This window comes from Antechinus flavipes, chromosome 2 (genome assembly GCF_016432865.1).
Source record: "Antechinus flavipes isolate AdamAnt ecotype Samford, QLD, Australia chromosome 2, AdamAnt_v2, whole genome shotgun sequence".
NCBI lineage: Eukaryota > Metazoa > Chordata > Mammalia > Dasyuromorphia > Dasyuridae > Antechinus > Antechinus flavipes.
In genome coordinates, this window is record NC_067399.1 from 295,368,575 (window position 1) to 295,389,141 (window position 20,567).

The window sequence follows — 20,567 nt, forward strand, 5'->3', positions numbered from 1 at the left end:
TAGAAAACTCTGCTTGGTGAGGTTTAAAGAGCTCCATCAGTGTTATTGTAATGATACTACAAAGCTCTTGAGTGGTATTTTATCTGTGCAATAGATTAAGATCCTCTGGTTTTCAGAGTCTAAGTAATTAGGCCAGTATTCACATAGGTCATTAACAGAACTGGAAGAGTCTTAGGATTTCTACTGTAAAACACATCCTAAGAACTCAGATTCCTTCCTTGTGTTTATTATAACAAATTCTCTTTCTCATCCCATCCTTACCCCATCTCTATAATTCCTTCACTTTACCCTAGTCATAGAGTAATTTAAAGACCTTTTCCAAATCATGGAATAAATGGATAGACAGTAGTTGGCATTTAAACTTGTGTTAAACAATTAAAAGTAGATGGTTCAGAGAATAAGATTATTTACATCTTCACTTCACAAATGAAAATCCTGATTAAAAATATGACTACAATTCAGTGATTAGATGAAAAAAAATTAGGGAGATCTAAGAGATTAATAGCAAAGGATTACTTAAATCAGCTGCTGCAACTTGAGGAAACTACAACATTCCATATGCTCATTCTGTTTTCACAAAAACAATCAATAAAAGAGATTTTCTTCTTTTCTGGCCCCTCTTCAAGTATACAGATTAGTTGTTCAGATAAATTTGTCCACTCTATGTCTGGCACTGTGCTAGATACTTTACAAAAATTACTTCATTTGTGATCCTTGCAACAATCCCTTATGGTTATTAAAATTGTACAACCTACAATGAAAGAGACTAAGGTCAAATTTTGAGTCAATGGCATGTTAGTAAAAGCTCCATGGTCCCCTCTAATGAAGTAGACCTTAGCTCTTCCTCATGATCTGAGATTCATCTTTTTCTAGGACATTGTTTTTTATAGGGATTGATAGCCCAAATTGCAAAAGAGGCATGGTAAAATACAGTTTCATTGGTAGATAGATCTGGTTCTTGAGGGTCAAAAAGGACATATTAACAAAGGGGCCGTTCCACTAATTAAGTTGTCATAAGATGATCACCTGTTCATGTTGGGCAAGAAGAAATAATCCAGAAGTATAAAAATAAGTTGGGGGACTTTCCAAAGCATCAAGGCATCCCACCAATGCTGAATTTGGACAAGGAATTTAAGTAAAGTAGAATGGAGATATTTGTGAGTATTCTTGGGGTTGTGCAAGTGAACCTCATAACTTGATAAACAAGTGGTGAACATTACATTCAAATTCGAGGCCCAGTGTAAGAACCTCTCTATCCCTACATGATTTATGTAGAATATCAGCATATGATGTAGAATATCCACCATATGGTAGGTGGTTGCCATCAGGAAACCTCATCTTCATGAGTTCAAATCTGCCCTCAGATCCTTCCTAGCTCTGTGACCCTTGACAAGCCACTTAACTTTGTTACTACAGATGAGAAAACCCCAGTATCTTTGCCAAGAAACCCCAGGTGGAGTCACTCAACGTTGGACAAGACTGAAACAACTGAACCGTCACAAAAAGTGCTATTACACACCTAGTTTTTTAAGTTAAGGAAACTGAGGAAAATAGAGGTTATAGTGATTTAGTACTCAAAGTCACCATCTGAAATAGCATTTGAACTCAGGTTTTCCTGACTCCAAGCCTAGTGCTCTATACACCACCTAGCTGACTCTAGGCAAAGTTAGTACCAACTAGGGGGTGTAGTGGATAAAACATAAAGGAGAAAGTGGAATTTGATCTGGAACCTGAAAGAAGCCAGGAAGTGGAAAAGAGAAAAGGGAATAAATACCAAGCCAAGGGAAGAGCCAGTGAAATTGCCCACCTCTGCAGATATTTGAGGAACAGCAAGACAACTAGTGTCAAGTTATCACAAATATGTGGAGATGAGCAATGTGTAAGAATGGAAAAGTAGGAAAGGACCAGGTTATGGAGAGCCTTAAAAGTGAAACAGAAGGGGCAGCTAGGTGTTGCAGTGGATAGAGACCAGCCTTGAAGTTAGGAAATCACAAGTTCAAATCTGGCCTCAGACACTTAACACTTCCTAGCTGTGTGACTCTGGGCAAGTCACATAACCCCAATTGCCTCAGAAAAAGGGGGGAGAAAGCCAAACAGGATTTTATATTTGATCTTGGAGATAACAGGAAACTTCTTTCATTTGAATAGGGGAGTAAAAAGGTAAGACTTGCATTTTGGGAAAATCAGTTTGACAGCCTGAGTGGCACACAAGCGTGTCCTAGGGAAGCAAAGCCCGTAATGGGTTCCTGCAATAGCCTATACATGAGGTGGGGTGAGAGCTTTCAGTGATCACAAGAAATCAAAAAGGTAATTTCTTGAAACTCTAATCTATTTTCCACTGTCCCCCATCTCTAAGGTCTCCTCCAGGTTTATGAGTCTATAAGTCCACGAAACCTTTGTACCCAAATAACTAAAAAAGCCTAAACTTGCTAGCTGCTACAAGGATTGGAGTATTTTAGATACCAAATCATTGACATGCAGTAATGCAACACCAAAGGGAGCTAAGACAACAAAAACAACACTAAGACAAATAAGAGCAGCCAAGTGGTGCCATAATGCACAGAGTGCTGGCCCTGGAGTCAGGGAGACTCAACTTCCTGAATTTAAATCTGGCCTCAGACACTTATTAGCTGTGTGACCCTGGCAAGTCATCTATAAAATGAGATAGGCAAGAAAATGGCAAACTACTTCAGTATTTTTGCTAAGAAAACCCCAAATGGGGTCCACTGAACCATAATAAGAAGATGATATCTAATGATACAGTGAAAAGAAGCTCTGGTTCTGAAAACAAAGGACATGGGCTTGAATACTGCCTTTGATGCTTATTAACTGCAATGTTGGGCAACTTCCATGCATAAAAAATTTATCTGTAATAAAGGAGAACTTTAAATAAACTGGCCCCTTCAGTTCTAAACTCTATGACTCTTAAGATATATTTAAAGGAGAATTAAAGGAAAGAGGATGGGAAAGAAGAGAGGCAGATCTCTAGGCTGCTCCACTAGAGGCTTCCTTCAAGTTGACATTGACCACTTACTTACCATTCCTGGCATAAAGTTCTTAAAGTCAACTAATTGCATCGACTAGCCCACAATTGTCCATCTTTCCTACAAGAGTAGCAGGAGAAAGCTTATCAGATAATTTGTCAAAATCTAGGTAAATGATGTCTACAGAAAGTGTCCTGATGCACCAGACTAGAAACTGTCAAAAAAAAGGGAAATGTTGATCTGCAATGAAGCTATGTATTAATTCTCCTTCTCAGTGCTCATAAGTCATTTCTTTCAGAATGTGTCTTCAAATTTTGCCCCTGTATTTTTTGTTTAATTATTTTGAGAGAGAGGAGAAATTAGAAAAACTCCTGTCTAACAACCTTCTTCACTTTCAAGATTTTTTAAAGCTCAAAGGCAATGACATCAATCTGAACTTTTGATATTGTAAGATATAATTCATATGGATCTGATGAGTTGAACTCACAGAAGACAGAAACAGAAACTCTCTTACTATCTCCCAAGACAGAGTACAAGTGTTGAAGTTAGCAAGACCCTAATTTAAATTCTAACACTAGCAATGTAAGATTGAGCAAGTCACTTAATCACATCTGTAAAAATAGGGATAATAGCATCTCCTTCTAAGGATGTGAGGATAAAATGAAATAATTTTTTTGTGAAGTGTTCTGTGAAGCTTTTTTTTAACTATGTAAAAAGATTCACCTCAGCTTTTGACCTAAGTCAATTTCCTTTTGTCATCTAGCTCAGTCTATCAAAGATGTACTCTCACAAGGAATGTACATGAAGCATGAACAAGAACCATTTTAACACTGGAAAGCCTTTTGAGTCATATTTTGGGTTTAGTATTTTATTAATGTAACTAAATAACTTCCTGGGGTTATATAGCAATCCAACCTTAGAGAGATGCTCAGCTTGGTTACCACTGGCTTGAGGCAATTGGTTGCACTCTAATTCATTAAAGTGACTGACTGAAAGCCCAGCAGATTAAAGAGAGTACTAGAACAGACAAAGCACAAATCCAATTGACTCTTAACTTCCCTCAGCATCAGTTTTCCCTTTGTCACAGGAATATTTAATCTACTTCTTTTGGGGTTTTTCTAGAACCACAGATTCAGAAGAGTTAAGTGTACATTATGTAGCCATTATTTTGTATCTGGCATATAGTACGTTCTTGTTGATTATGGAAAAGAATTTTTCTAACAAAGTGGATGGGAAAGCACATTGCTGCAAGATGAAATGAAATGAAATTTCAATTCAGCAAAAATCAATACATTAACCACCTATTATATAATAAAAGTTCTATGCTGCATTTGGGGAATACAAAGATATATCACGTGTGGTCTCTATCCTAAGGCAATTTACAGGGAAAATGAGAAACGTAGAGAATCAGTAAAATTCAAATTAAAATATGATCAGTACAGACAAAGAACAAGTAAAATACCATGATGGATTCAAGGAGGAGATATTACTTTTAACTGGGAAGGAACATCAAGAAGACAACACTAAAATTGAGTGGAAGAAGGGACAGGATTTCTGTCATAGGTTCAAATCTTGGCTCAGATACCTACTACTCCTGTAACTGGTCAAACTAATTAACCACTTTAGCTCTGTTTCCTTATCTGTAAAACAAGAGGATTAGATCTGATGAACTTAAAGGTCCCACCAAATTCAAAATCTATGATTCTGTGATGATGTAAAAAATAGAAAAAGCAGAGTTCTCTTCAAATATTCGTCTCTATTAAACATGTGAGCTATAATCAAAAGCTTAGCAGTCTCAAAAGTTAAGAAACAAAAATCAAAGCTGAATATAAACAGCTTGTTTTACAAGCTGCACTCCAACTCCTTTGAAGACAGACTCCTAAGTACAATAGACATTTTAAATTCTTCTCAGTTCACTCCAGCTGAAAGTACTCTTTCACATTGTCATAGCTTCATCTTTTCTTTACTCCCTGTAATTCCCTGCTTTGAATTTTACTTACCCATGTACATGTCACCTGCCCCTTAGTAGAACACACATTTCTGTTTCTTTTTGGTTGGTATTGGGAATTTAACATTTTTGTTATTGTTATTGAATTGAATCCTTATGATTTGAACAACATATTCAATTTCAATAATTGTTTTTAAACTTTTGTTTTGAGAGAGGATGTGTTCTCTCTTTTGAGGATGCCTCCCAGGTGCTTGAGAATGAGCTCCACAGTGTTATGATATAATTCAAAATGTACTTTGATTGGGAAGCTGTGATTCCAGCATATGCAGTGAGATAGCTGGGTAGTCTTTCAAGGTTAAGTGGCACAGGAAGAGATGAGAGAGAGGGGAGCAAAAGTAGAAGCCATCCCTAGACCATGCTCAGGTTAGCCTGGTTGGCAGAAGTGAACATAATGTTAGGAGGGATTGACACTGAGAAGTGTCAGCATAAACAAGACTGTTCCTTCTACAGGAATAAACAGCAATTTCTAGAAGATTTCTTAGATGCTGTTCCAAGGGGACAGCTTTCCCAGCTTTGGTACTGTAGTGAATTTCGTTAGAACCTTTCTGCGAGTAAACTGATGTGTCTCTCTTTGATTGTTTCAGGGAAAGAGAAGGATTTAATGGGAGTTGTCTAGTACTTACAGAGATGCACTGAGAGTTGCAGGCATGTGGATACAGGCCATGAGTACTTGTTTAATACCTACTTTATTTTCTAGTTATTTACCATTTTTAATTGTTTCATTAATTGCTTTTATCTTTGAATTCTTTTACCTTCCAGGTTGATCTGGTATAAACAGATGTGTTGGTAGAGGTTTGAAGCTGTGAATTTCAAAAATGAACTCAGTACATTTGAAATAGCAGTCACATTGAATGGACTCTGGACTAATTTTTTTTTTTTTTTTCTGGGAAGTGGTGAGGTTTTGGATTCTAATGCTGGTTCTGCCATTTATTGGGTAACAATAAACAGACAAGCCTTTCTCACTTTAACTTTCTTCATTGTATAATGGAATAATGATACAAATACTATTTACTCATGAGAGTTGTTCCAATGAAAATGTTTTGTACGTTATGATGAATTATATAGATGTGAGGTATTATTTATATTATTCCTGTGACTATGAATTTGAAGGCTCCTGAGACAGAATACAGTGCAGCTTGCACCTGACAAATAATTCTTTCAATGTTCATTAATTACCATGCAATTATCCAATGGGAAGACCTTTATTTAGAGGGAAGTCACAATGTTCACCATCAGGCCCCATTTTACTTTTGGAAAGCTCTATTCAGAAATTTTCCTTAAATCATGTGTAAATCTACTGGTCTGCAATTTACAGCCATTTGCTCAGTTCCTTAGCCTGAAGACAACCAATCCTTACACTCTTGCACATATTTTGTTTTTATTTTGTGTGTCCACATTGTCTACTTCTTTTCATCCTTCTCCCTCACCCTCTAGAATCTTCTTGACAGCAGGAATATTTTGTTTTTATCTTTGTAATTCCCAGAGTATAGGAATGTATCTGGGTCATAGTAGGTTCTCAATAAATGCTTGTTGAATTTCATGATAATAATAATAATAGCTAATATTTATATAGTGCTTAGTATGTGCTACATAGTGTGCTAACTACTTTACAATTATTATCTCATTTGATTCTCATGACAACCCTGGCAAGTGGGCACTTTTGCAGATAGGAAAATGAGTGAGGTTAACTGACTTTCCCAGAGTTATATAATTAATAAATGTCTAAGGCTGAGTTTGAACTCAGGTCTTATTTCAGATCCAACACTCGAGCTACTGTACTAGCTGCCTATGGAAGTTCTTCAGATACTTAGAAGATAAATTCCAGGCAACAAACATGATAGCAATGTTATCTTCTCTAGGAGAAACACTCCTAGTTCCCTCTGTAGCATGCTGTTCAGTCTCTCATCCTCACTCATTATCGTCTCACCATCCTCATTATCATCTAAGGGACATGTTTCAGCTTGCCTGTATCTTTCTTTTTTTTTTTAAATTAACTTTTCATTGATAAAACCCATGTCAGGGTAATTTTTTACAGCATTATCCCTTGCACTCACTTCTGTTCTGATTTTTCCCCTCCCTCCCTCCACCCCCTCCCCCAGATGGCAAGCAGTCCTTTACATGTTGAATAGGTTGCCTGTATCTTTCTTAAAATGGGATTGCCCACAACTGAACACAGCAATTCAAAGGCAAAATACATTTCTTCATTTTGGACACTGTGCTTCTCTTGATACTCTTTGGAAATGTACTAGCTATTTTGGCTACATCATATTGCTGGCTCATACTGAGTATATAAGCACTCAAACCTCTATTTCCACAGAAATCATGATCTAGTCAGATGTCTTTTGTCAGATGTCTTTTGAAATTTATTTTTTGGAATCAGAAGCAGAACTTTACATTTATTCCTATGATGTATTATTTCATCTGATTTGACCCAGCACTCTGGCCTGATAAGATGTTTTCAGATCTGTATTTTGCCATCTCAAAGTTAGATACCTGTACAACCTTGGTATCATCTGCAAATTTTGTAATCATGTCATTTGTGTCTTTATCTAAATCATTTAATAAAAAATAATGTTCAACATTCTGGGATGAAGAGCCCCCAAACTCTGGGCTATTCCACTAAAGACTTCTCTCCAAGTTGATATAGACTTATTAATTAACAACTACTTTTTCTGCTAGGCAATGAATTATATTATATATACCTAGACAGAAAAAAAGAATTAAATGAGCACAGAGTGAGATAGTATAAGATACAACCATTTCCAAATCCATTTAATTTTGACAGCATTTAGCCTATATCTCTCCACCTTATCCACAGACATTAATGATAAACATTAACTGCATTGCTGGTACATTATGCCAATTTATTTCCCTTGGTCTAATTATGATGTCAAAAAAAGGAACAAGGTTAATTTAGTATGACCAGTTCTTGATGGAATCACATGATCTCTGCTTCCCTTTCCAAATTCTTTGAAATCATTCCCTCAATAATATGTTGTAGAATTTTGCCAAGAATAGAAATAAAGCTTACTGGTCAATAGTTTCCTAGCTCTACCTATGTTGAAAAACTAGGACATTGGTTTTTTCCAATAGTGTTAACTTTCCCCTTCTCTGAGACTTTTAAAGGCCATTAATAGTAGTCAATAATTATGCATACCAGTTCTTTTTAGTATTCAAGGGCCCTTAATAAATGTTGATTGAAATAGTTCGTCTAGTCACTTAAATTAATTTTGGGTGGTAAGATATTGCCTGATTATCCCCTCATGTACTTTGAGTTAGAATCCCTACTATGATTTTGTTGTCCATACTTCTAAGTTCAAAAGTGAAAAGAAGAAAAAAAATAGTTGCCCACCTATTATTGTAGTCAGTAATCTCACACCTCATTTGACCCTTCTCTTAAAATAGCTTTAAAAAACTCAATAATCCCCAAATTTTGTCTTTAGGATTGATCATCAGTCTCAGCTCATTCTGGGTTTTAAAATTCCCCATCTGATTTTTACAGAATCATTCTCCTTGTTTGTATTCATTCTTAGTTACTTGCACTGGCTTCCCTATTCTGAAAATGTCTTTTTAAAATCTAAGTATACCAATAGGTTCCCTGGGCATCCACATTGATCTCTCTTGGGCAGTTCTGTTTTATTCTCCTCATTGGAATAACTTATGTTCAAGTCTTCAAAATTCCCTACTTAAGAGCTTCACATCCCTCTTGGGCTGACCTTTCCTTCAACATATGAAGCCTTTGGATCTTATCTAGCCTTTCTTTGAGCCCTTCAAAATAGGTTCTCTGAAAATCTGGGGTGCATGTCAGACTGTATGACTTTCATTTTCTTCTCTAGAGTGAACTCTTGACCCCAAGGATTTTTTCATTTCAACTTCAAAAAAACACTTCTTCCTTGGTGGTGAGAATCAGAATAGCAGTTCCCTTTGTTTCTTCCTCCACTTTTGAAGGTTGAAATTATCATTGAGGCAAGTCACAAATTCATCATCCCCTCTGCTTTTGGCAGAAGGAGGGAGAGTTCCAAACCTCCAAATGGTTGAAGTCACCATCATTACAGTAACCTATTTCTGTGCCAGTTTTAAGTTCCAAACTGCTCATTTAATTCTTCTATCTAGGTCAGAGATTCTTAATCTTTTTTTTTTTCTATGTACCACGGGCTAAAAGACTCCTTTTGGCAGTCTGGTGAAGCCTAAGATGGTAGCAATATACTCTAATGCCTACACACAGAAGGCACCTTAATACATTCTTAATGAATGGAATTCAGTAATATCATTTGCTTTTAACTTCAAGGGCTAATGAATTAAGTACTCTCCATTAGTTTCTTCCTTTATATTCTTGCATTTTCTTATACGATTATATAAATTTAGCATATATTGCTATCCTATAGTATTCTTTTGCAAAGACATGGAAATCAGTTGTATGAGATGGGGAATAAGGATAGGTTTCTCTCTACAGCTTGGGGGAACTCCAAAATTGATGAGATCACAAGATTTATTTGAGTAATTCTCCTTTTTTATTTAACTTATCCTCATCTGGAGCAAAATTCCATTGAATTGCCTCCTTGTGTCAAACCTCCAGTTCAATCTATTTATTACTTATATTTTGTATTTCTGTTGATGTAGCAACATAATGTAACAGAGATCTGTCTCAGAAAAAGGAAGAACTGATTTCAAATCCTGTCTCTATTACTAAGTAGCTATCTGATACTGAACAAATCACTTAAATTCTCACTAGCCTAAGCAACTCTCTAGGACCATAAATTTTCTGAAAATGATCCTCATTAAGGATCTCTTTCCCTCTCCCTCTTTCTGTCCCTCTCTTTCTTCCCCTCCTTCCTTCCTCTTCCCTCTTTCCAGTGAAAGGACATTTAATACTTTGGAAAAAATACATTTCACTTTGGGAATTTAAATTTGCCTCTTTACACTTTCTACTCATAATGTTTTGTGCTTCAAGTTCCAAACAGAAATAGCTCTATTCCTCTTTTATATGACAATCCTTCAAATACTTGAAAACAATTATCAGTTCCCCTCCAAGTTTATTAGGTGAGATTTGAATCTAAGTCTCTCCTGAGAGATCTTAAAAATTCCCTAGATTCTAAGTCCCTGGACCCATTTGGGAGGTCAGATTTTATTTAGTAGAAAAGAAACAAATACACAAGATAAAATGCAAGGGATGAAATTCCATTATCAATTGAGACCTAAATCATTTCCTTTCATCACTGACTACTTCTCTTTGCTTTTATTTATTAAAAAGTATTATTAATTTCATATAATTTATGTCTCCTTACTGCTAATGAACTGTGTGTTCTTATATTGAAAAATCTCTTTCTCTGTCTTCCAGATGGTAAGTTCTCTGGATAACTAAATTACTATTTGAATTAGTTTGCTTAAATTTGGCCACCTCATTAGCTCCCATGGATTTAATATTGTCATCTTTATGCAGATGATTCTGAAATCTATTTTTTCCAGTCCTACTCTAGATTGAACTTCAGAATGGCATCAGCAACTGCCAATTGGGCACTTGGAGGTGGATATCCCTGATGCATTTTTCACTCAAATTATTCCCTCAAACTTCTTCTGAACTTAAATGCTAATCAATTCTAGAGTCAGAAATTATCTCTAAGGACATTTAATTTAATCACTTCATTTTATAAATGAAGAAATTGAGACCCAGAAAGTTAAAAAAATTCATTTAATTTATAAGAGTTATAAGAGTTAAAGAGATTTGAACTCAGGTTCTAAAAGCAATGCTTTTTCCACTCTATAATGTTGCCTCCCCAAAACTTCACTGACTTTGTTAAGGATGCCATCCTTCCAATTACCTGGACCTGGTTTGTAAATCACTCTCCCTTATCCCACTGGATTAGTCACTTGCCAAATCTCCACTCCACAGCATATCTCCTATAACTGTGGCTTTTTCACATGGCCACAATATTAGTCTGGGTCTTCATTACTGCTCACTTGCATTATCAAAAATAGTCTTATCACTGGTTTCTCTGCCTCATTTCTCTCTGCTCCAATTCATTTTCCAGAATCTGCCAAAATGTTCTTACTAAGCACAGGTCTGAACATGTAATACTTTTACTCATTTAATTCTATTGGTACCTTATCACCTCTGCTGACATGCACAGTCCATTGAAACCTGGCCCCAGCTTACCCTTCTAAGCTTATTATATATAACTTCTCTAAACTCACTCTACGATTCAGTCAAACTGGTTTTCAAATCGCTCCTTACACACTATCTACTGTCTATGCTTTTCCAGTGGTTACCTCTCATGCCTGGAAATGTTTTCTCTTTTAAAAGGAGATCTTCTGGAATCCCTAGTTTTCTTTTCAAAAGTCTGCTTATGTGCTGTCTTCTACATAAAGTTTTTCCTTATCACCTCCAGCTCCTCCTGCCTGCCTCACAACATTACTTTATATTTTTTGTATATGTGTTATTTCCTCTGATAAAATAAAAAGCTCTTAAAGATTAGTACTAATTCATTTCAGGCTTTGTCATCCTAGCTCCGAGGATAGTACCTAGTATATATCAAGTACCTTTCAAAATACCTCCTGAATAACTGATTACTTATCAGCTCGCCTGAAAGAGTTAACATAGCGTCCAAACTGCTGTGGGGAAGTAGTTTATACATGTGAAGTATTTCATTCAGTATTCATTCTCAAAAAAGTGCATTTTTCATGAATATTTGAGTTGTGTAATGCACTTACCATGTTTTCCAAACCATCTGTGTCTGTTTATTCTTCCCACTGTACCTATGCCTCCTGATGCACTATGCTGTACTATCCAGAATAAATGGGAATTTCTAAGCAATTCTCTTTGGGAAAATGATATAGACATAACAGTAATGCTAATATCACTAATAATTAATTTCTATAACATTAAAGTTTGCATAGAACTTTTTCTACAACAAGCTTGTGAGGAAGTAGAAATATTTTTTTTTTATTTTAGAGTTAAGGAAATAAATTCAAATAAGATAAATTATCCCACCAGGATAACTGGTAATAATTAGTAAGTAAAGATTCAGGATCAAACAAAAGATTACTATTTCCAAATTCAGAGACCTTGGATCAAGGACCCTTGATCTACAAGAAAGGACACTAGATTTGGAATTATTTATTACAATTGTTTTATTTATTTAAAAACATTAATCTGAGAATTTTTACCAGCCAAAGGGGGCCATCCCACACAAAAAAGGTTAAGAACTACTAGTCTAGAGTATAGCATAAACCTAAAAAGGCTCCCCACAAAGTATTCTAGTCCAAGAATCTTTATATAAAATGAAAACAATTCATTCATTCAATAATCATTTATTAAGTTCTCACCAGAGTTATTACTAATGATCCTAATATCTAGTAATAAGCCAAATTTAGTTGTTTTTGGGGAGGCAGACCTCAAGGAGATACTATGAACTATAGGATAAAATCCTAAGAGCTCAGGAGACAGAATAGGGCTTAAGAGTGGTATGGCTGCCAGGGATAGGGTATGAAATTTGTCACTTGTTAACTCCCTATTTTAATGAATTATTCCTGCAAACCAGGAATCAAATTCAGTTGTTTCTACCAAATAGAGTGCAGATGATGTGAGTGTCCTCTAAATATTAGTGCCCTAGGACAAAATCTGTCCCCCAACTATAGTTATAGTTCTGATTTTTACTATGTATAATAAATTGAACATGCCATAAAATATACATCTGTAAACATATATGTAAATATATAATTTTTGTATGTACACATACACAATATGCATACACAATATATCTGTCTCTTGTAAATATACTAAGTATATTTGTAATATACACACAGATTTATATACATGTTCAGTTGTTTGCAGACATGTCTGGCTCTTTTTGATTCTTTCTAGGGACAGAGGAATCTTCCTGACATCAGGCCAATTCACTGAACTACCTAGCTCATAAATAGATAGATTGATTGATTGATAGATATAGATAAATAGATGCATACACACACATACACACAACACGCAAATATATTTCTCTATTTCACTGAGAAGTGTAGTCAGTGGCTTTGAAGTCAGGAAACTTGGGTTCAAATGCTATCTCTGCTACCTGTGTGATCTTGGGCAAATCATTTTTGGGGCCCCAATTTCTTCCTCTGGAAAATGAGGAATTGGACTAGATGGTCTCAAAAGCCCAGTTCTAAATCTATGATCTTCTTCTTATATGTTATTCATGATCAAGAAGATTGGACAAAATATTCCATAGATCTTTACTGGCCTAAGAGCAGAAGTGGCTATAAATTATAATTAAATGGATGTTGAACAATTGAGCAGAAAATCAATTTCAAGAGATAAAGAAGGGCCAGAATGAAGTTCCCAAACACAGACAACCTCTGATTCCTGGTAACTCTGGCTGGATATGGGATGAAATATGCCTATGATGCCTATGACCTAAGGAAAAAAGCTGTTTGTCAGCAGAGAAAAAAAGCTACACGTTCATCTCATCATTTCAACAAAGGAACATAATTGATGAGACTTCTCACTTTGCACAAGACCTGCTTCTTCCCTCCCGAGAATGGGTCAATACAATTGACAGGGAAACATTACAAAGCTCATTTCAGTGGAGAATATCAGAACTAAGATCACTTCTATATCTCTCAATAGAGCAAAGAGTGTTTATGAACAAATACAATGTGTCAAAAGGGATAATGGTTGTGTATGTGTGTGTGTGTGTGTGTGTGTGTGTGTGTAAATTTGCCAAATGATAAATATTTATCTCTCCCACTTGGAAAAGAAATTAGATTTTGTCTGCTCATTTCCCAAATATCAGAATAAGGAAAAATGAAAGGAAGTTGGAAAAAAGTCAGATTGAGGTAGAATACTTCTTAACAGTTATCTCAAAGTCAAAAGTATTTATTGCCTAATGATCACACAGAAGATCTTGAAGCAATAACCGCTTGACCACTTGCTTAGTTTCTTGTTCAAGTAAAGATTATTCTAGTACTTTCTTAGATTCCTTCTGACTCAGAGACTCAGTGTGAATTGTATTTTAAATACTATGGATTGGCAATAGAGTAGTTAGTTAACATCAAAAAAGGGTATCTCAAAAGTGGAATTCTATTTAGGGTCAAGACATTCACAGGATCATAGCAATGGTCAACACCTATTTGATGCAGAACATCATATTAAGCATTATTGCTTGGAGCAGAGGAAGACACAAAAAAGAAAAACAAAATACTTTGTGCCTGTTTTCCTCCTCTTAGAAAGCTTACCACCTAGTTAGGGAGAAAACACCATAGTACAGAAGAGGACAATTGAATATGGAATCAGAAGTCACACATTTACTCTAAAAATGTTGAAATTAACAGTATCCGATATGGAAAATATCTCTCTACCTGAAGAGAGAGAACTATGAAGATTGAATATGGATCAAAGCATAGTATTTTCACCTTTTTTTGTTTATTTTTTCTTTCCTCTTGGTTATTTCCCTTTGTTCTGATTTTTCTTTCACAAAATGACTAATATGGAGATGATTGTACATGCATAACCTACATCAGATTGCTTGCTATTTTGAGGAAAGGAGGAATGTTGAAAACTATCTTTACATGTAATTGGAAAAATACTATTCTAAAACAAGAAATTAACAGGATCAGAGGATATAGATCTGGAAGAAATCTTTGAGATAATTTAGTATGACCCTTTCATTATAAAGAGTAGTTAAAGCAATGGTTAGTAAGCTGATGTGACTTGTTTGGAGATACAAGTAATAAGGAGTTGGAACTAGAATTTGAACCCACTGCCCTTAATACAAAGGCCAGTTAACTTTGAACAACTTGCTGTCTCTCTATCTTTTTCTTCCTAGTTTTTGTTTTGTTTTTACAGAATCTCCATAAGACCCATTTAGCCACATAGCATGTCAAATTAAAATTCTTTATATCACCATTGCCCTCAGATGCCACACATTCTTTAGCAGTTAATGTTCAGTGGCTAGATTTTGAATTGATCTTGACTTTTAATGTCCTTAAGAGTCGGAGCTCAGCCAGTCTTGAAAATGACTTGAATATATTCTTCTGGATTCTAATATCAACAAGAGACATTGGGCTTAGCCAAACAGATCTGGTTAATTTAAATCTTAGAAGAGTAAATTTGTAGCATTGTTATCATTATATTAATGCTATTAACATTATAGTATATTGATAATTATATTTACTGTGAACCAACTTTTTTTTTTTTGCACTATAAATTCTGTGGTTGGCAATTCCCTAAATATATGCAACTAGAGCAAAATCTCTTGATTATCTCTGGCCAAAATGAGACCCAGTAAGCTGACACTGCTATCAACTGAAGTTTGGACTTAATTTTATGAGATGTGAAACTGCATGTTCAGGTCAGAAACAGCAGAATTTATGGCCTCAGCTTGGTGGTATTCATTTAACTTCCCAAGCTGTATCCAAGTTAGGAAAAAAAGAATCAAATATCCACTATAAAAAACACAGCCAGACAGCATCAGTACACTTTCTGCCAAAGAATGGAGCCAGAGAATTCTTTGTCAGCAAAGAAAGAAGAGTTATTCATTCTCTGAAGTACTGCTGAGCACTCCTCTTGGCCAAAATGTCATCTTAGTCAAAAGGTTGCCTGGGAAAAACCCTCATACAATAATAATAAACTCTTTACATATGTCAAGTCAGTTGATCTCCACAACAACCCCATGAGATAGGTGCTCTTATCCCCATTTTTCAGTTGAGGGAATTTGAGTCAGACAGTGGTTATAAGGGAACTTGTGCTGGAGGCAGGATTTAAGATCACCTTCCTAGCACCAAGGCTAGTACTATGCACTGAGCCACCTGGCTGCCTAAAAATCTACTATGCCTAGATGCTGAGAACTGGAATAAGCCTTTCCTTACAACCCTGTCATTGTTAGAGTTCAAATGTTGGAGTTTGTTCTTCTCAAAGCACAGCCGGTTTAGAGGCTTGGAGCCCTTCGGATGTCTCCAAATCCAAAGGTTCTGTCCTTCAGCCTCTGACTCTGCTTTCTTCTGCCTCCAACCAAGACAGAGATGGAAGGTCTCTCTTATCTCCTTCTGGGGAGCCCAGCCACCAACTTGCTGCGGAGAGGGCTTCTGGCGTAGCTCCACTGAAATCCGTCAAAGTGTTCTCTGCACCAGAGTCGTTCCTCTCGAGTCCAGCGCGATCAGCCAGCCAAGAGGAAAAAATGTATTCTTCCATAGATTCCTCATCGCTGGCCTTTTATATGCCTCTTCTGAGAGAATGGGATTATGGGTTTTCTCCCATAGTGCTCTCTGGCCCAATGAGCTTTAAGGGAGGTGTAGAAAGTGTACTTTGTGAAGCTAGCATACTTGTGGACTCCAGTGAGTAAAGGTGTGAACACAAGCCTTGTCTTAATTAGTTCTACTTAATACCTTGTTTCAGGTTCTGGCCAAAACAACTTCTTGTAAGAGTAGATGAACTCTAATTACTTAGCAGTTAGTAAGGATTCCAACATGTCATATAGGTAACTCAAATACTGTTGTCGTGATCAAGGAAAATGAGGTTCAGAAGAGTTAAATAAGAGCCTTTACTTAGGCCAGATCCTGAATTTGAGCCAAAATCCCTGGACTTCCAGACTTCATTGTATCCCTGAATTCAAATATAGTCACGGACATTTACTAGATGTGTGAACTTTGGCACATTATTTGACCTTTGCTTGCCTTAATTTCCTCAACTGTAAAATGAGGATAAAAATGGAATTATTTACTTCCTAGGCTTGTTGTGAGAACCAATTGAAATAGTATTTGCACAGAGCCTGGTATAGTGGAAGTTTAATTAATAAATTTTTGTCTCTATCCTTCCCATATTCAGGTTACACTCTGTAACAAGTGAACAAAGAATCTCATCTTTCACGAGACTTCAAGCACAGGACAGACATGTGAGAGAAGACTAAATAAGTAGTCCTTGCCCTCACAGACAAATTCTATAGTATGGAACAAGAATAGATCATACATAACTCTGATACAGAATTATGTTTTTAAATGAACAAACCAAGTGCTTGTAAGAGAGAGGGATCATTAAAGATGGATAACATTTTTCCATTTCCAGTTTTCTAGGACCTTTGCCATTATTGATAATTTCTCAAAGAACACTGATAGCAATCCTCAGAATCACAATTGCCAGTTCTTTAATTACACCATGAACATCTGAGTTCATTTGGCTCTCTATTACATTGCCTTCCCCTTCTATTCAGTGAGCTTTGGAAAAATTTTTTTTTTAAAAATTCTGCCAAATGGCATTGATGATTGGACCATCTCTGAAAACATAGGAAACAGCACACTCACAGTCTTCCTTCTTCTTCAACTTCAATGAAAGAAAGGGGTTACATTTTCTCCTTTCTTCTTTGGGACAACCTTTATAATTACACAATGTTCAGTTTCATTTTATAGTCCCCTCTATTTACATTGTCATAATCATTGTGAAGTCACCATTTTCCTGCTTCTGCTTACTTTGCTTTTGTATCAGTTCATGTCAGCCTACCCATGTTACCCCGAATCCTTAATATTCATGCTTTCTTATATCACAATAATATTCCATTATATTAATGAACCACGTTTGTAAATCGTTCCCCAAAATTTCCAATATGTTTACACACCCAACTTTGTTCCCAGTTCTTTTTTCTACCACAAAAAATACTTTGCTATCTAAGAAATCTTTCTGTCTTTGACTTCCTTGGGTATATACCCAAATCTAAGAGTGGGATTCCTGTTTAAATGAAATGTTTACAAAGTATTTAACATACACGATCTATTTTATTTCAGAAAATGACTACAATTTCTATAATGTTTATTAGCAAAATATTTATTTTGCAAAATATCATGGGAAGTAAGGTGTGCTTAAGTACCTCCCCATTTCACATATGATTCTTCCCATTTCATAGATGAGAAACCTGAGGGTCATATAATTAACTAACTTGCCCAGTATATTAACTAACTTGACCACATCCATATAAGCTAATAAGTATCAAAAGCTGGGATATGAAACTGATATATGATTCCCCACACTACTTTCTCATCTTTCTGAAAGGTGAATGATTATGCTGTCTTTACTTGTAAATACTGATATGCTATTAAATTAGATCCTATATCCCTAGTGATAGGAGCAAAGAACATCATGTCATAACTTTTGGGGACATGCAAAGAAATTCCTGTTCAAGAACATGTTTTACATTATGCACATGTATAACTAGATCAGATTGCTCATTGTTTTGGAGTGAGGAGTAGAAGGACAGAATTTGGAACTCAAAACTGTAAAAAGGGAGGAGGAGGAGAATTTCTCATTGGTCCACAAAGAAATTGCTCACCAGGTTGGAGATGAGTGTTATTTGAGCTCAAAGAGGGAGACAGTATACAATTTTACCTCTTTATGGCTTTGTAACAAATGATGACAATGACAACCAGAAACACGAGTGTGGCACAGCATACTGCAATGATAATGACCAAGCCTGACCACCAGGGTTCTTCAGCAGGACACGAGGTAGAGTTAGGAGCTGTAAGAAAGATACAGGGAGAGAACATGGTTAATTAAGCTCATGTTGAGTAAGCAGCCTGTGGTGAGCTTCATTCGCAAGCTATCGTTCACTGTGCTGTCAAAGAGCAGGGCAAAAAATGTATTCAAAAGACCTCATTTGGAAGCCATCAACTCTCCTGAGCCCTGGGTTAGTCATGCTTTAATGTCCATGTTATGCGATAGATGACATCATTGGCTATTTTTCAATTAGTCCTGCTCTGCATCAGAGAACAGTTAGCTCAGATCAGAGGTTAAACATCACATCACTAACAATTTATTCTCAGCATGAGGTTATTAATGGCACCCGTTTGATTTTCCATGAAAATATTGCATTCCTACATTTTAAATTCTCTTTCTTCAGGCATTAAATTCAATTCATTTGGAGCTGAGGTGGGTAGCTGAAACATCAAGATGAAAACTGCATGTTGATACTTTGGGAATGGATGAGGAATGTAAGAAGAATGAAAAACAACACTGGGAAATTCAATTTGACAGATTTAATTACAATAACAATATATAACTAATATTTATACAGTGACCAGTATATGCCAGGAAATATACTAAGACCTTTACAATTATTATCTTATTTAATCCTCATAAAAAACCTTGTGAGGGAGATGCTACTGTTATCCCCATTTTACAGCTGAAGAAACTTGAGACAGAGGTGTTAAGTGACTTGCAAAATATCCACAGCTAATAAGAGTCTGCAGCTGGATTTGGACTCAGGTCTTCCTGATGCCAAGTCTACTATTCTATCTAATAACAAGCACTGACTAGGTGCCTGATATTGTGCTTGACCCTAGGGGAGGTCAGAGAGCTAGACACCTTTAAAGCCCATCTATCTATTTCACTTTAATAAACAAGGTAACAAGTCCAGAAAAGTTATGATTTACACAAAGTCACACCCAGGTCCTCTTAACCATATGTTCATGTTATTATATCATCACCATTCCTCCAAAAAGAAAAAGAATAATATTGTCTGAGAGAAGCTCAAGTTGGAAGAGATGGCTCATGTGGTCATTCAGGAGGAAAAAGTCATGAACAATCAGATACTGCATAGAGGTCAAGAAGGATGGCAATGGAGGAAAATGCCAGTAGACGTAGCCTTGGGAGAAGACAGTTTCTGTTGAATGAAAAGATAAGAAGCTAGATTACAGAGATTACTCTTAATAGAAGAGAGTAAGGAGGACAAAAAGGTCAATATGGACTGCTTTCTCAAAGAGATTAGTCATGAAGAGAAAAGCTCATATAGTAAGATTTAGTGGTGAGATTTAAAGCTAGACGGTGCAGATTCCAAGTCCAATGCTCTATCCATCAGACATGCTGCCTTTCTGTTTGCTCATTTCATTCTGTCTTTTTCCACTTCCAGGAATTACTAATAAGGCTGCAATCTATGCCCCTGAGTCCTTCCTTATGCATACCTGTTTAAATTCTTCTTATAGGACCCAGAATTAAAAAGACCTAAAAATCAACTAATTGAGCATATCATTTGTTCTGAAGGAACCTGAAAATCAGAGCAGGTAAATGACTTGTCTAAGTGACATTGATAAAAAGGAAATTCTTTTTCAAGGCACAGTTCAAGTACCTTATCCTCCTGAAGCTTCCACTGGTTCCCCTCAGCTAAAAGCAGTCCATTCCTCCTCAAATCATTCTCTCCATTAATCTGTAAGCTCCTTGAGAAGAGACTAAGTCATTCACCTACTCAACAATCCAACTCCCAGTACTGTGGGATAAAACACAAACTCATTTGTCGGGAATTCAAAGCCTTTCACAGTCTGGTTGCAGACTACTTTCCCAGACTTATTACTTCTCTTTAAATATTCTCTTGTCTAGTCAAGCTATCCTGCTTGGAATTCCTTAAATCTGACATGTAATTAACTTCCATGACTTATTGTAAACAAATTTCTGCATACCTCCCTCCCCTAATACCTCGCTTTTCCCCTCACTTTTATTTATAAAATTCCTTTGTTTCTTTCAACATTCAGCTCAGGTACTGACTCCTATAGGACAAATTTCCTTACATTCCTAGTTTCCAGTATTCTTATCCTTAAATTATCTTGGT

At 36.1% G+C, this 20,567-nt stretch overlaps 1 protein-coding gene across 1 annotated transcript in view; it reads right to left on the minus strand.

Annotated features, from left to right (window-relative positions):
• PRIMA1 (proline rich membrane anchor 1) overlaps positions 1 to 20,567 on the minus strand; it is a 107,069-nt gene that overhangs the window by 18,101 nt on the left and 68,401 nt on the right. The window contains exon 4 of the mRNA XM_051977374.1: positions 18,356 to 18,485. Coding sequence (XP_051833334.1) covers positions 18,356 to 18,485 — 130 coding nt within the window. The remainder of the gene's footprint in view (positions 1 to 18,355; positions 18,486 to 20,567) is intronic.